The 15,921-nt window shown below is 43.3% G+C and overlaps 1 protein-coding gene across 1 annotated transcript in view; it reads right to left on the reverse strand.

Moving 5' to 3' along the window:
* Positions 1-8,029: 8,029 nt before the first annotated feature.
* Positions 8,030-15,921, reverse strand: part of T265_02085 (hypothetical protein) — a gene marked incomplete at both ends in the record, with an annotated part of 56,710 nt that continues 48,818 nt past the window's right edge. The window contains 4 exons of the mRNA XM_009166244.1: positions 8,030-8,573; positions 10,824-11,174; positions 14,888-15,004; positions 15,445-15,609. Coding sequence (XP_009164508.1) covers positions 8,427-8,573; positions 10,824-11,174; positions 14,888-15,004; positions 15,445-15,609 — 780 coding nt within the window. The remainder of the gene's footprint in view (positions 8,574-10,823; positions 11,175-14,887; positions 15,005-15,444; positions 15,610-15,921) is intronic.

Below are 15,921 nucleotides of genomic sequence, written 5' to 3' on the forward strand. Positions count from 1 at the left end.
CAAATGGAAGGTGTGGACTTGGACCGCGGAAGTTAGGCAGTCGGTGTCCGGCCGTTACCGACCGTTAAGGGAACGTTTATACAATTCAGGACGGTCGATGATCGAGAATTCGGAAGTGACAGAGATGTCGAGCATACCAGCCGCTGAGGCCGACCCAACTGATGCACGTGGAACATTGGTGTCAGGCATGCCAACTATGAAGGAGGCGCTTAACGGTGTATAATACTGATGAAGCATGGAAACGATCTATGGTCTGGTATCCAAGCTCCACCACCACATCTGATGGAAAGTGAATTTACTTACGGAAATCGTGGAACCGCTTCGCAGCGTTCGTTCACTGTAGTGTAATAGTCAATGAGATAGTGGGCTGAGTGCTTTTAGTTTTAAAAAGTATGTGCATGCGACATATTTACTTTCGTGTAAAAATTACTTGTAACTGCCTAATTCGTGTTTGCCAATGAATGACTTCGTAGTGGAGGCCTTTCCTCTATTCACCGGTAGACCGAATATGCGTAATGGTCACCGGTAGGAGTATGAACCATTCATTTAGATTCCATCTGTGGAGAACTTCAATACACTTCAAGCAACTTTTCATAATTCAGTGCAGCAGACTAATATTGGCTGAATGCATAGAGATGAAGCATCAATGGTGAACACTGATGTTATGCTATCGATGGTGATGAGGGTGATGAGAGCAAAGAAAAAGTACACAGTAATGGTTGTGGGCCAAACATTTAGTTGAGGTCGATCGATTGAAACGTTCTTTCCTCCCCCTCTCCGTTGTTACTTGTATATGTTCAATAACAGTGCCTAAGAACTCATAATTCATATGGAAAGACAAAATCCTAGGACGGAACACGAACACGGGATATTTCACCTACCCATTGAACTACTGCGAGCACTGCCCGAATTCGTAACTGTACACATGACTTCCAAATCGATTCTCCGAATGAATCGACCGTTTTCGCCTATCAGTTCAACAAGTGGGAATACGACAACTGGTGAAATGCTGATTACTGCCCGATTTCCAAGGGACTCATTGCGACCAACAGGTATGAAATGTCGAACCTTTACTCGATGTTGAACTCAAATGCATGCGTGGAACTTGATTCAGCAATCACGGTAGCCCAGTTATTAGAAAACCTGCACAATAAGCAACAGATAACGAGTTCGACCACTTTCTGAGGACTGCGTTTTCGTTTTGGGTTGATTCTGCTGGAGTCCAGTATCTTCAAGTCCCCAAACTAATAAACTAATTTTGTGGTGCTGTAGAGCGATCAAATATTCTAGTATTTTTTCACGGGCTCTGTTTAAAGTTGAAACTAGACAAGATATTCGAAATGTCCATTTTTTTCTCAACACCGGAATGACTATATGTGTACATATATATATATAAACTTTCTATCTGGTAGATAATTTTATGTGATAGCGGCTATCTGGAAACGAATCGGGCCCTTTACTGCGCTTGATTTAGGATCTAATGTTTTGTTTTCTGCTGGCGTTTCAAAAGCTCAGTTCTAGAGCTTTCGATTTGCGTCTGGCCTCTGAGTTTGTCAGATCTTGGGATGTTTGCTGAGCGCTAAATTTCTCTTTTGAATCAAGGCGGATGTTTATGCGCCGATCACTTTTTCGAATCCTATTTGACTCATACACAGCAAAACGACGGAATTTTTACCTAAGGGTTTCAATAAAACGAATTTTAGAAGGAATCTCAACATGAGACAGGAACGATTCATTGGCCTCATGGTCCAATGATACAGGAATGGGATGGCATCGAGAAGCCCCAAACACATACTGCAGTAGCACAAATTTGAATACATTCATGCGACATGGATGAGGAATATCGAGCTTTTGGATCACTTGTAGCAAGAAAAGGATAATCGAAAGGGGTTAGCCCCTCTCAATTGGTACCACAAGCAATTCATTTTCATCATTATTTACCAGCATCGGGATATCTTACAGAGCCTGTCATTCAAGCATTAATTTCATCCTGAAACGCAGCTAATCCTCGTCCGATGCGAAGTCCTAATTCAGGCTAGAATCTTCAAATTTGTCTCAGGACATGTCGGTGAGTTATGATTCCACGGAAGCTCTGAAGCCTCCGGCCGTTTTTATTTAGCGTTTCCTGACGCATCAATGGGTGATTCTTATTACCTCCAGCTCCATGTGTGCAGCACATCTCGAAAATATTTTTGTCGCAAAATGGTGTTCATATCACCTTCTGGAATGAGTCCACGTGGAAAGCGATATACGTCCCCCTGTGAACTCAATGTTCTAAAATAATTTTAGTAGTCTTCCACTTATGTCATTCATTGGTTTGATTCCGGATGAACCTAGCATCTATTTCGAAGTTTACCAGCCCTTACCAATTCGAACATTGAAACTTCCCAACAGAAAAAGAATGCACCAAGGGATGTAGACGTGACCAAGTCTGACAACTAATTTGCTCACTTCCTCGCTTAAGTGTGATATCATTGGAACGTGAACGACGACAAATGTGGAAAACATTGCCCATGACAGCCAGAATGGGATGGCCACCATTCTTGTATTGGTATGATTGTGTTGATCAATTATTATCCGATTCACGTGATCTGCAAGTGCAACCAGAAACGGCTTTGTTGTGCTATCCCACCCAAACGAAGACCAACCTGCTGGGCTTCGCTGTGTGCAATGACACAATCCTGTAGTGTTTGGGTACATCTGAAACAAGCAAGCCTGTTTCCTTCGTCTTCATCCGGGAAACGTCTCGTGTTTCGGGTTCTAGTTGTTCAAAGTCGCACCTCCATTTTCTTTACATTTTGTGCATGTGGGATGAGACAACTGGATCTAAAGATGGGGGCGTATTTTGGGTGTCCCATCCGGATCCTTTAACTTAAAGCTCTCACCCACAAGTCAGTTGGTCTGGAGCGGCTACCCTCATGTCTACTTACCCTTAGAACTAATTTTATTAGCACATCCATATAGACTGTCTATTATCTTGTTCACCCCACAACCACGAGCATCACTAACATTCCATCAGCACCTCTTTCTTTCCTTCGCTAAAGGGAGAGTATTTGTGGAGGTCACTCGTCAGATCACGCGTCACAAATACTCAAACCACGTGACATTCCCTGTTTCACTTGCAACCTTAGCCGACAACATGTACGGTAAAACTGCTCAATCATTTCGTTTAAGTGGCTACCACATTCGTCACACGCCAGGATTATGAACTTCATTCAACACTTCAGGTCAAGTTGTATTCATGTTCGTGCAAGTATCAAACACGAAGGGATAACCGTCTATTCACAATGCACACAATAAATAAGCATACAACAAGGCTCACCACACACTCGCGTGCACAGGACAGGAAGTCAACAGAGCTCCGCAAGTCTTCACGGCCAACTACGGAACACGTGTAGCAGCTATACTGCAGAGAAGACACGTCCCGCGTCCGGAACTTCACTCAGGAACTCTCAACAAGTGTCCTCAAACAACGAACCACTTTTTGGCTTATTCCACTTTTTGCATTGTATCTATTTTCATCAAGCGCACCTTACTACTGTATTCATCACATTCTAATAAGACAGACAATTGTTAGTGCTTGTTACCTTCTGATAATCAACCTAATTACGTCACAACTAGAGCACTAACAGGTCTGACCTACCCAGCAGTCACAGGGGACCAAGGTATCAGACTGGCTTTTAAAGCCATTGCTCACAGTAAATGCATTTTGCATCTTTTGACCATGAAACTGAGATGTGTATAAGTAAAGATATCTCAATGTTGCCGGTTGGCCGTAGTGTACGTTTGGTGTACTTCAGAAAAACTGGTTAGGTTTGAGAGTTAAGTTTCGCTGGAGAGCTCAAAAAGATCAGTATTTGGTTCGATATTACATGGCAAATGTTGATCAACTACAGCTGAGCATGCATCACAAGTTCCGCCGGAACCAGCCTGTTATGAGGGGTTTCTGGTGGACTTGAAAACAATGTGTTTATTCGACATCACTGGCTGTCTGAATAGATTTCCAGCGGATTACTGGAGCCAGATGAAACGCTGCATCAGGTTCGTACGCAGCTCAAACATTCAGCTTACCAGTACAACGAAAGCTGGACGATTTCTAGGAGCACAAACCTAACAAGTCGCAGACGAGGAGAACATTCTTCACGAAAAGAAACTTGGTCATTTGGTCACACGAAGCTCATGGATGTTATTCTGGAGCTTGGTGCTCAACTATTTGGAGCGAGCCGTGGATGAGGAACGCATTCGAGTGCTCAGGTATGTTGTAAAACACTGGTTCCCTTATAATTTACCTGATCTTGGTAGTTGGCTTGTTCGCTGTGCTGGGCAATTTGATTGCAAACGTTTCATCACCAATTGAGGCAACATCATCAGTGAGTTATTGTGGAGCGTAGTAGTGCGTAGCGGTGGGCTGGTGGTTGTGCCTGATCTTCTTCGACTCTGTGCCTGTACGTCTAATTATACCGAAGTCTACAACCTGTCGAGCTGCTCTGAACGCCACTCTTCAGGCGCGATGGTGTACCACAGATCGCCCCCACTGCGACGGTATGTTGCACAAAACAAAGACCAATCAGGTAACCATTCGAAAGAACGGAGCATCTGGAAATGATCGTTCCTACCTGTCAGACAATTATTCCTGTGGTAGAAGTGATGTTAACTCATTTGATGGCAAAATTTTCGACGTCCCAGAACGATTGGACGTGTCCTCATATTTGGTACACCCGCCTGCTCCCCAGATATACAAACAAGTAGTCGGAAAATTTTGAAGTAAACATTGATGGTCATATTATTTGCGGTTGTGGCTACCAGCCAGAAAGACAGAGGTGAAGCCCTCGAACTGTGCCACCATCACTTATTACGCAAACAGCGCGCAATTTAATGCGGTGTGCGCGCACCAATGCTGGTGTTACCACTGACCGAAAATGTAGAATTGATGCCTAGAATTCGATCAAGTAGGAACAAACAACTTTTATACTCATTGGTAATTCGGTAGACTTGTGGTATCCATCTCCGTATTGTTCGTTGCTATTTCTGGGTTTATTGGTGAGCATTAGCCCTCTTAGCTTGTCTGTACGTCTACTCTGAGTACCGTACACATCACCGGCAGCTATGTCATATGACTACTGGCGTCATCAGACGACGGTACTCACGAGTGAGAATCTGAATGGCGTCTTCATCCCTTGAGTGTAACTAGTCGTGAAACGGTATCAGTTTGACTACGTGCATTCATGAAGCATTTGATTTGGTGTTGCGCATAAAAAACTGGGGTACGAAATTCGTTCATTTGGGCTAATTTTCATATCTTATTAATTCGCCTGGATAGAGAAAATGGTATTGTTTGTAACCTACTGAACACTAGGTCCAGTTTTGTTGAATCACTAGCCGAGTGTGTCAACGGGAAATGTAGATGCACTCAAAATTATCATCCTAACTTTGCTTTTCGTTTTACCTGACAGTTTGCTTAGGAAAAGTGCATAAACTTTCCCCCTGTTATCGCGCTAATGCCGCTGAGTTAAATCGCCATGTGCTCATGGGGGATTAAACTGAGGCTCCAATTAAACTATTGTTTGTGGCATTCCTCAAACAAATGCGCACTGGAAGGACTATTTAAGGACTCAGTCGGGACGGTATTAGGAGTACCGAATGTTTTTTTCTTTATCAGTGATTAGTGATATAACTTCAATAATATCTACCTGTCCTCAGAATTCATGGACTGGAATTTCAAGGGGAATTTTGTTAGCTTGTTTCGCTATAGTTTATACACATTTGTTACCTATCACCACAGAATGTATTCATTCATTTGGCTGGTTAGTAAAACAATTCGTTCCTAAGGCGCAGTTGAAATGGATCTTCTTCGAGTTCACTTATTTACTGATCATTATCTTTCATATGACAAATAAGCGATACGCTGCTTAGCAGTCGCCGTTCCCGGTATGGGCGACAAATTTTTTATGAAGTATTTCAATCAAGTTAATATTTACTTGAATAGACGCTCACACTCGCGCACAACGCATTACTCGATCGGTGTGCACGTGCAAACGTCATGCAAGATGTACATGAGGATGACGAAAAGCGACTGTCGATGAACTCAATTTCATCTTGATGAGAAGTACAGCGACTGTCACATTCCAGTTCAGACAGCGTTCAAAATATCGGTGTATTTTCCTCGATTACAACTGATCACAAGCCTTGAGGAACCCATCATCAGCTTGGTCCCTTTCAAGATTCACTAGTTCGGATAAGCTCTCAGGTTCCGATCAACCTTACTTTGTACGTGAGTGTCCGTAGATGCAGACGGATACTCATCTGAAGTTAACGGACGACCCATCTGAACCGTCGGTTCAGTCAACATCAGGTTAATTTCAAATAAACGTCTACTTGAAATTACGTGTAATTGTGTCCATGTACAAAAAACAATATTGAGGGGCTCAAGCCACCAAAAAACGCCTTTGAAGTAGCCGAAAAATTAGGACAATCGATTCCTGGTTTACAACCACTTGTTTTGTCCTCAGGTGGATCAGACTTCATGATACTTGGTTGGATATTCCAGGAGACATACAATCGTTTTTATCTGTATGAAGAGCAAGTAATCAATATGATTTTCCAAAATTGCAGCGCACGGAACTGTGCTGCCCAATTATCGAGCTTGTTACTCTGGCGTCTAGCAGATTGTCATACAGATGCTGAGAAAGTTCTAGCCAGAGGAAACTGAAACACAATGCCGGTGTTTCCAAGCAAGACGAAATTGAACCGCGGGCGCATTGAAGAATTTGAGCGTAAAATTTCTGTAAAAAAAACCTAGTGGAACCTAGAGGAACGTCGTCTTTCGGTAGTTGATAGTGGACTTCGAGAAGACTGAAATGTGCTGACTTCTGTGCATAGTCCCGACTAGCCCAGATGGCATTTCGCACAGTTTCACCACATCACTCCACATGACTCCATACACAGAGCACCGGATGGTAAAACACCTGGTTGGAATGAAGACCACAAGAGCCGGGCGCTATCCATTGCGTGCTTAGAATGATTGCTCTTCTGTACAATATATTTTGTACTTTTGCTGTGGTTAATATATGACGAGACAGCTGCGTACAACTGATGTGTTGTGACAAACTTTTCTTTTCAGTATCACGAAGTGTTTGGATGAGTGTGTTAGAATATATTCTATTTGGTAAATTAGCGTACTCACATATACGGTGTTCGAAAAATATACCATATCAATATGGGACGCCTTCATTTGTGTAACATGAATACTTTCTTCAAAATGACGCTATGTGATGCTACTCAATCACCGATTGGAAATTGCGGAGGCGTCCGAAGTCGTGAAACTTAAGGGAATGCGACAAATACACTCGTTTGCAAATCAATTTGTTTTACACAAGAGACTCGAGTGAATCTTTCGTTTATGATATTTTTCAACTGAATTTGCTGCGCAAAGGCCGCCTCACTTTTGAGTTGGTACGATATTCGAGATTTCAAAGTATACTTTCGATCAGGAAGGTCAGATTGCTGAAAGCGACCACTGAATGCCCGAAGTCCACTGAGACTCAGCTCCGCTAAATGCTGACCAGACAGACAACGCCCCTCAATATGCGGCGCTTCAGAGCCTTGTATCAAAGCCAGACCGTTTGCGTCAGCATTAAACCAAGTTCAGACATTGTCCTTCTAATAAATGGCTCGAGGCCGTTGGATTTTTGCACTCACACGCACTCGCTTATTCGGAATACAGCTGTCGTGTTCCCTTCTGTGAGTCATTTTCCGGCACTAGGCACTGGAGCTGGTCAGCAGTCAGATACAACAGATTGGCGAATCAGCACATATAACAGAAATGAAACTACTCATAAGGTTGCTGAAAACTCTTCGAAAGTCCACGACCGGTTCCGCCCTTTTGGGGCTCATCAGGTAGGTGAAGTCACTGAATTTCCGTCAACCTTATGTTCCACTGGAATGCGTCTTTTTGGTCGCTTTAGAGGTGCGATGGGCTGAAAACGTGTTTAGTTACCACCAGAAAGTTTTTTCTGAGAAACGAATTACATCTCTAAACCGTAATCTTTATTGGCTTTAAAAACCAACGGTAAATGAAGATCAATGCTGTTTGAAAGTCGAAAAAACGGGTGTATAAAGGGGAGACAGGGATTCGAAAGGGCAGTGACGAGATGAAAGGGTGGAAACACAGGGTTCAAACGATGGCGCGAAAGTTGTGCAATGGGAACTCCAGCAGTAGATCACCAGTTTCAAATAGTTCGCGTGGGATAGATAGAGGGGAAGAAAGAGTGAAAAAAGTAACAACACAGAGGAAAATTTTCAACTTCAAAACAACACATTTACCCGGCGGGAATGGGTAAATGGGTGGGATCCCCGAGAAAAAAAACATAACCAGAAACGAAACCATAGTTGCTGGTTTGTCTACAAAAGGAGGGCTAGGCGGGCTACTAATGCACCAATTCGCCTTCTTCGTACAATCGTTGGATCATGTCCTTGTACATCAATCGTGCTCGATAACGGGCAAGTTTGAGCGTGGGTGTCAGTAAGCCGTTTTCAACAGTGAACGGTTGCAGTGTGAGATGGATCGACTTTACCTAAATAGAACAGAACAAAGAAGAGGGATAAGCATCAGCTGGTAAATTATGTGAATGGCAACTAGAGACTCAGTGGAATCTCTCGCTCATGGTATCCTTCAACTGGATGTGCTTTCCAAAGACCTCCTCAGTTTCCAGTCGGCAAGATAATCGAGATATCGAAGTATATCCTCTTTTGTGGTATACCAACAGAATTAGGATTAATATTGGAGTAGACGAAATTTGTTATGTTGTAAAGAGTTCCCCGATAGTGTTAGTGGCGGGAAGTTAGTTTTGGTCAATTGCCGACCCAAAGGTCCTTGTGTTAAGGCTTTACAAGCAAATGAATACAAACGCCCCCCCTAACATCAAAATTGGTCTGTGTGCTAAGCTTCAGCTCAATGGTTACAACATCACTAACAGCTGCTGAAGTGTTTCTGTTTATCAAACTTTCCAACTAGCTTACCGAAGATTAACTTCGGGGGACACTCACGGTGTCATAGGGTAAATCAGGAAGCCATCTTGCGAATGCACTTTCCAGTCCAATCAATCAAACACGATTAGTGTGAGTGCACTGCTTTTTGTTCACCATTTCAGAACGTGACTCCAAAAGATTAAGCTGATCACGAGCATGTACTACCCTAGTAGCTCCAGCTGGGGCATCAAAAAGCCAAGGTAAGCGTTAATAAATCATTTTCACCTGAGTGTCCAAAATGCTAGTTCGTACAAAGCCATGCAGTTGATAGTGTGACAAACTCAAGCTAGCCCTCATACCCTAACCCACACACGTCCACGTCAGCTCAAACAATCGATGAGTTGGGCTAAGTGTGAATGCGTACGCACAGGTTTTGCAGTTCAGAAAAAGGAATGTCTAGGAATTGATAAAAACAAAGCGTGGATAGAGGGTATTAAGACTTCATGCTCTCTAGAGCTTTCTTACATGAATGATGTCACCTCATAACCATCAAACTTTTTATTCTCTGGGGATGAGTTCTGATTAAACTAACGTCAGGAACAGTGCTAAGACGCTATTTGAATAGAGCTCCTTGTTTTTTCTTTAAATCACAGCCTGACTTGGAAAACCCTGATTCACCCATAGTGATTAACACAGAAAGTAATGAAAACGAGTTACCAATGGGCCACATACAAGGCCCGCACAACGAATCAAGCAACTGAGGACAAGAGTCAATGGATTTCAGGAGAACACGCCTAACGCAATGTTCTCCATTGCAAAGAGGTTGGAATGAAAGGAACTGTTTTCGCAAGCTTGAATCTTGTTTTTAGCCCGAAAGCAATTTCAAGAAAACCGATACCGGACTTTGTAACCACAAGTAGAATGCTAGCTTCGTTTTGGATTTACAGCGGAAAGTTAAAGCATAGAAGAAGGCTTAGACTAGGATCTGTGGACAACCCAAACCAGCGCAAATAATCGGTTCAATAGGTTCACTGAAAACGTACAACCACAACTGTTTTTGGGCATATTTTTGGCTTCGTCAAGCCTGCATTCAGTAGTAATGACAGCACAAACCGTCAACTTTTATTTACGTTCCGGTTACTTGAGGTTCGGTATTAGTTATGTGGATGCTGCATATTGAGTTATTTCGAGCAGGCTGGATTAAACAGTGAGTAAACAGTAGTAAAGTATTTCACCACCACTGCTGGTCTGACCACGGATTTATGGTGTGTTGGTTACGCTACCAACTTGGGTGTCATGTACTCACGTCATTCGAAAGTCATTCCTACAGCGTTGGTAGTTAGTTCACACAATGTGGCCCACACCCGTAGGTGCATCCGAGTTGCTGAGCTGAGCTCACAAACCCCGGGCTTGAAGAGCCTAGCGAAGGCGTCAACAGAGCATCGCTAAGTGGCCCAGTGACAAGGGTGTAAGCTCCATAGGGTCGACGGGTTTGAGACTGCCACGGAATCAACTGGGTAACAGCTGCCTAGTCCAATGCAGACTACACGAACGAAGATCTGGGGTGTGATGGCTACAAAGCACCGGTTCACGTGCACGTGTCTCTGTTTACAACCTAAAAAGACATCTTGGTGGTTTTAGCGCCCGAGTTGTTGCATAAATTTCAATCATAATGTTGTTACACGTCAACTAATCAACGGTGACTGATGGAATCTGAACAGTCCAAGGGGGCCCAGTTGCCAGGGTAAGTCAACCAGCTGATAAAAGCTAATACCGAAGGTCGGAACGATATAGGTATTTGCAAGTAAGAATTCAAGAAAAAATTGGGTTCGGTCCTCAGGGAAAAGTTCACTCACTAGTTCAAAACCTTTCAAACCACGTTCCTTCCCCACTTTGTTCATTTTGATCAGGATGAACTTTCGCGCTTCTTTGTCATAACACAAATCCGAATCGGACATTTCTTCCTCCTGGTAGCGGCTTGGTTCATCGGATGATTTGAAGCCTTTGATTAGTTCCTTGCGCAATGCTTTCACATCAGGACATACGATAGCCAATGCGTAAGAGTGGAACGAATCACCGTCTACCATGATGTTATTCACGAAAGGACAAAAACTGTAAACGCTTTCCAGTTTTTCCGCCGCTATATACTCGCCCTGGGCCAATTTGAACATGTTCTTGGATCGGTCAACCAACTGAAGAGCTCCATTCTGTTAGACGGGAATGGAAAATGGCTTAATGTGTGATAAAACAGTGATAACAGAAAGATGGTCCAGACCACCACCAAATTCGGGACTACTCGATATTCTCTCGGTAAGGAAGTAAAAGGGCACAAACGCACTGAAGGTTTCGTAGAAAGGTGTGTGCATGACACCTTCGGTTTGCTCGGATGTGTCTACCACTAGACGGGGACTTATCCGTGTATTGGAAACAACAGACTCAGGGATCAGGCTAAATCCTTGTGTAGAAAAGAGTATTCACGGAAAGAACCTTGAATTGTGCGTGCAAATAGGAAGGCGGGATTTCTCAGGGAACGTGGAGAGCAACACACAAGTGAATTCTGCTTGAAGAAACAGTCTACCAGTGAGCAGAAATCACGAATCACCATAAGATGCTCGATAAAGGATGATGGAGCGTCGTAACACAGAAGCCAGAGGGGATCACAAACAAGGGAAAGTGAACTGCAAGTCACCAGCAGCCGAAGTGTAGTGTAGTAAACTTATTTGTCAAAACTTTGCTCACTGGAGCCCACAAGCTGGGCGCGACAAGCATCCGAGAGGGAAACAACGTGCACCCATTTAGTAAAAACGACGGACGTCCGCAATTGGGACGAGGACGTCCAAACAAATGATGTTTTGATGTTCGGAAATGATTGTATGATATTGTTTACAAGGCGCTTTTTATTCAAGAGTAGACGGCTAACGAAATTCCAAAGAATGATCCTCAAGAATGCACGAGCCTCTGAACAACGATCTCACTCTGTGTTGGGTGAAAGTAGCACACTGAGAGCTGCTATTCTCAGTGATGCAACATGCTTATGAAATCAGCGTTTGCTAACAAATTTAATTTCGGATTCCTAAGCGGTATGCAGTCGAACAGGATCTGAATCAGGCATTTGTACCAACAGGGACCGATTTTGTGTTCTTTTATCCCTGCAATAGATGAGTTTTCAGAGCTAGAATGTTCGAAATTATACAGTCTCAGATGTTTTTTTCCGTATTCGAAATCTGGTCGGAGTCACTAGCAAACACTTGTTTTTTCAAAAAATTAACTCAAGACAAATGCATAATTGCATTGTCTCTAACACAGAAGGAAAGAAGGGACTAGGTAAGAGGTTTTGCGCACTTTATGACTGTCCCTGAAATTCGTTGTCGCTGTTGTTGGCCTTTGAATAAAAATGCTTTTTTTCGTTATCATTATAAGAATTACTTTGGGCGTGCTTTATTTGGGTGTATTGCTCCTTGTTGCCGTTGAATGCTGTTTGGGGATTCTCTGTACCATGGCGATGTATTTGTATCCATAACAAGCCAGTGCACGCAGTGCTACGGTTTGCACAACCGTGGTAGCCCTCCTGAGAAATTCAGGCTCGAGGGACATTCGGCGTACTTTCACCGCACACAATCGTCTAGCTTGTGTAGGCCGGCAAAATGTTTACCAATATTTTTCAAAGTTTGTCTAGTACCATGTGTATACCAATATAATCAAGGTATTTCTACAGTGTAACTGAATGTAGCGAAATCAAATAATTATTGTGGTCGATTTTAATCCCAATTCTCACGACTATTTGAAAAGGTTGATCGCTCAATTTGCTTAGTGTTCAAAACGAGAGGAGAGGGTTCATGCGCTGCATACCCATGCACCAAGACCGTTTGTCATTCCGGCAACTCAGCCCAACGTGGAGATACTAGACGTGCGGAGTTTACGGTTGCGATCACTTGCCACGCTGTGAATGACGGTAACTACCGTTTCTGAGCATGTGGTGAAAGTATTCCACCTGGCGAAGTCCGAATACCATCTCATACTCAGGACAATTCATACCAGGACACCAAAAAAGGAACTGAGTTGTCTAATCCCTAATAATAGAATATGCTCGATTCGCATTGTCATTGTGGTAGTTTAACAGTTTTATTAGCATTATGGGGGAGAATAAGCAACGAAGGCACCCAATTCGCCATTCAGGGCTAAAAAGAACATAAACTCTGTTGCTCATGAGCTTGCGGAAAATTGATGGGTGACCAATTACCAGTTCTACCCATTTTGAAGCTAATTTGGGTGGCTGAGTCCATGAATTTTTATCAGTCGTTTTCGTTTTTTGTTAGAAAAACAAATTAGGCGTATGTGAAGTTACACACTCCTTTGCACCTTAAAGTAGTAACGGGACAATCAGCTGAATTCTCCATTCGTAATAATTTCCACTTGACTGTGTCGCGCAAAGACCCTCCTCATGTTTCGGTTGGGACAAAAACTAAGATGTTAGAGTACTCTGACTAACATGACACTGCTCATGAATGTTGAGAGGGCTAATTGTTCGGAGGGGACATATTCAAGTAAAAACGGGTCTTAAAAGGTCGGGACATAAATAAAGGGTGGGACTCGCTGTTAGTCCCTATCTTCATACATTGTGTTTTCGCCGTCTCAACAATACAGGCGAAAGAAAGTACAGATATTGCGGCAACACATGGAGCAGAATGAATAAAATTCAAGAATCGACAAAAACAATGGTTGGAAACGACAGGTTATGCGTAGAGAATGGAAATGATACGATGCCCACCCTTTACGGGTCGGCGAAATACAATCACGATTGGGAGTAACTAAGTGTTACGGTTCTGTCACGCAGCGAGCAAACAATATGATAATGCGGATTGTGACAATACTCTATCCCCAGCTATGTTGCTTGATCCAGACTCCTAGCACGGCGAATAGTAAGAAGACGAAAACCTCGGACACAAACTTTAATAATCCAACAACACACGATCAACAGGCGATGCCCGGAGCTTCCGAACCCAAGTCAGTGGAAAGAATGGTATCCTGTACGTGGTCGGATTTAAATTTCCTTGGAGTATCAATAGGCCATTGATTTTTCATAGTTTGACCTTGAAGATGCCAGGAGTTCGCTAGCACACATAAAAACAGCGTTTTCTGGGGGATATTGATATCCCCAACACTAAGAGAAACTTCCTCGATGGCCCTGAAGGCCAAATTCTGGACTGCATATAACGGTCACCAACATTCTATAGTGGTGTGCTCACTACGGGAGACAACCGATCAAACAGTAGGGATTGTCAAACGACCGCGACTGTGTACCTGAATGCACGAATAGTCGGTTAAATTGTGGCTAGGACTCAAACATAGCGTGCATCGATGATGCTACCCTCTGGCTGAAGATGAGTTTAATGACTGGCCGACCTCTACATTTGGCCGGCATCAACAACCAAATGAACCAGCGTGCCATTCTTGATGCACACAGTACACCGCTACCGCAGTCACGTGTCCTGTCCTACGAGGCCAGGTGCCACTCAACATGAAAAAAGAAATTCAACAAACCTGCTTCAACAAAAGGCCGCATATGGGTGATGTGCCAACTATAAAGTCTGTGAAGCAACTAAAATCACGTAAACATCTAATGCACCAATCGGGTCACAAATAGCATCAGCAATAAATGTTCACAACTAGCTGAAGGTGGTGGACGCTAATGTGAACCGTTCGTAAAAAAGGCAGCCACGGTCAAAATATGGTTTGGTTGCCATGGTTACAACACTACAATGTACCTGAGTCAATACAAACTAAGTAAATTTTAGCAGGTCAGCCCAGTGGAATCACATGTACCGGGCACAGGCAACTGAACACTACCTAACACGCAGTGTGGCTGAACAACTGAGAAGTGTGAGTAACATGACGGTAATGCATGGATGAAGCCACTCACCGGAGTCCATCGGCCAACGTCACCTGTATGAAGCCAACCGTCAGGGTCAATCAGTTTTGCTGTATTCTCCGGGTCCTTGTAATATCCTTTTGTACACCGCGACCCTCGTAAGCAGACCTGGAAGTGGACAGAAGGAGGCACAACATCGTACTCTGTATGTCACCAAAGCGAACCACCAATACAAACACAGGGTTACTGAAAGTATGGTTTTCCAAATGTCACATAGAGCGAAAAACCTGAACACGTGAAAAAGAGTGAGAAATGTACAGAAAACGGGTTCATGTACTGCTTTCCCCTAATCTATCAGACCACAATCCTCACGTAGTCCTCCTATTCACATCTGCGTAGAACTCCATAAGCAAAATCCAACAACATTCGAAGTTTACCGTAAGGTCTACGGTTTTGAGAAAAAGACAGCAAGTATATACAAATAGTCCAATAAATAAACCACCATTCCATAAATAATAAACAATGTTTGCGATACCAAAAGAACGGATCTCTTATCCACACTATCCTACAAACCAAACTGAACTGAAGCACAGGCGACCATTACTTACCTCACCAACTTGATCAGCCTCTAGGCTGATACCCAGTTCCGGAACACTGACCAATTTCAGTTCCACGCCACAGGTGACCGCACCAGTTATCCCACCCTCCACATCACCTATCAACGTCATACAAGCAACCCCGCAGGTTTCGGTGGCACCATAGCCTTCGACAACCTGAAAGACAAGAAGCCATATTACGGTAAAGAAGACTCGACAATTTCCCCACCTCACCAGAGTTTACCCTAATTAGGTCACTATCCGTTTTCAGGAAAAGGAGATGATAGACGAGAGTGATTGCATAGGTGAAAAAGTTGATCGAATGTGTCAATATGGTTCGCATCGATGGATGGCGATGGATGGGCATCACAGCAAAACAAGGTGTGTTATGTCCTTTGACTTTGTATCGCTGATGCTATCTAGTATACACTATGAAACTCCCAGACAGCGACTGACGAAGGCACTCATAATAATAAAAAAATAATAATT

This window comes from Opisthorchis viverrini, assembly GCF_000715545.1.
Source record: "Opisthorchis viverrini unplaced genomic scaffold opera_v5_24, whole genome shotgun sequence".
NCBI lineage: Eukaryota > Metazoa > Platyhelminthes > Trematoda > Opisthorchiida > Opisthorchiidae > Opisthorchis > Opisthorchis viverrini.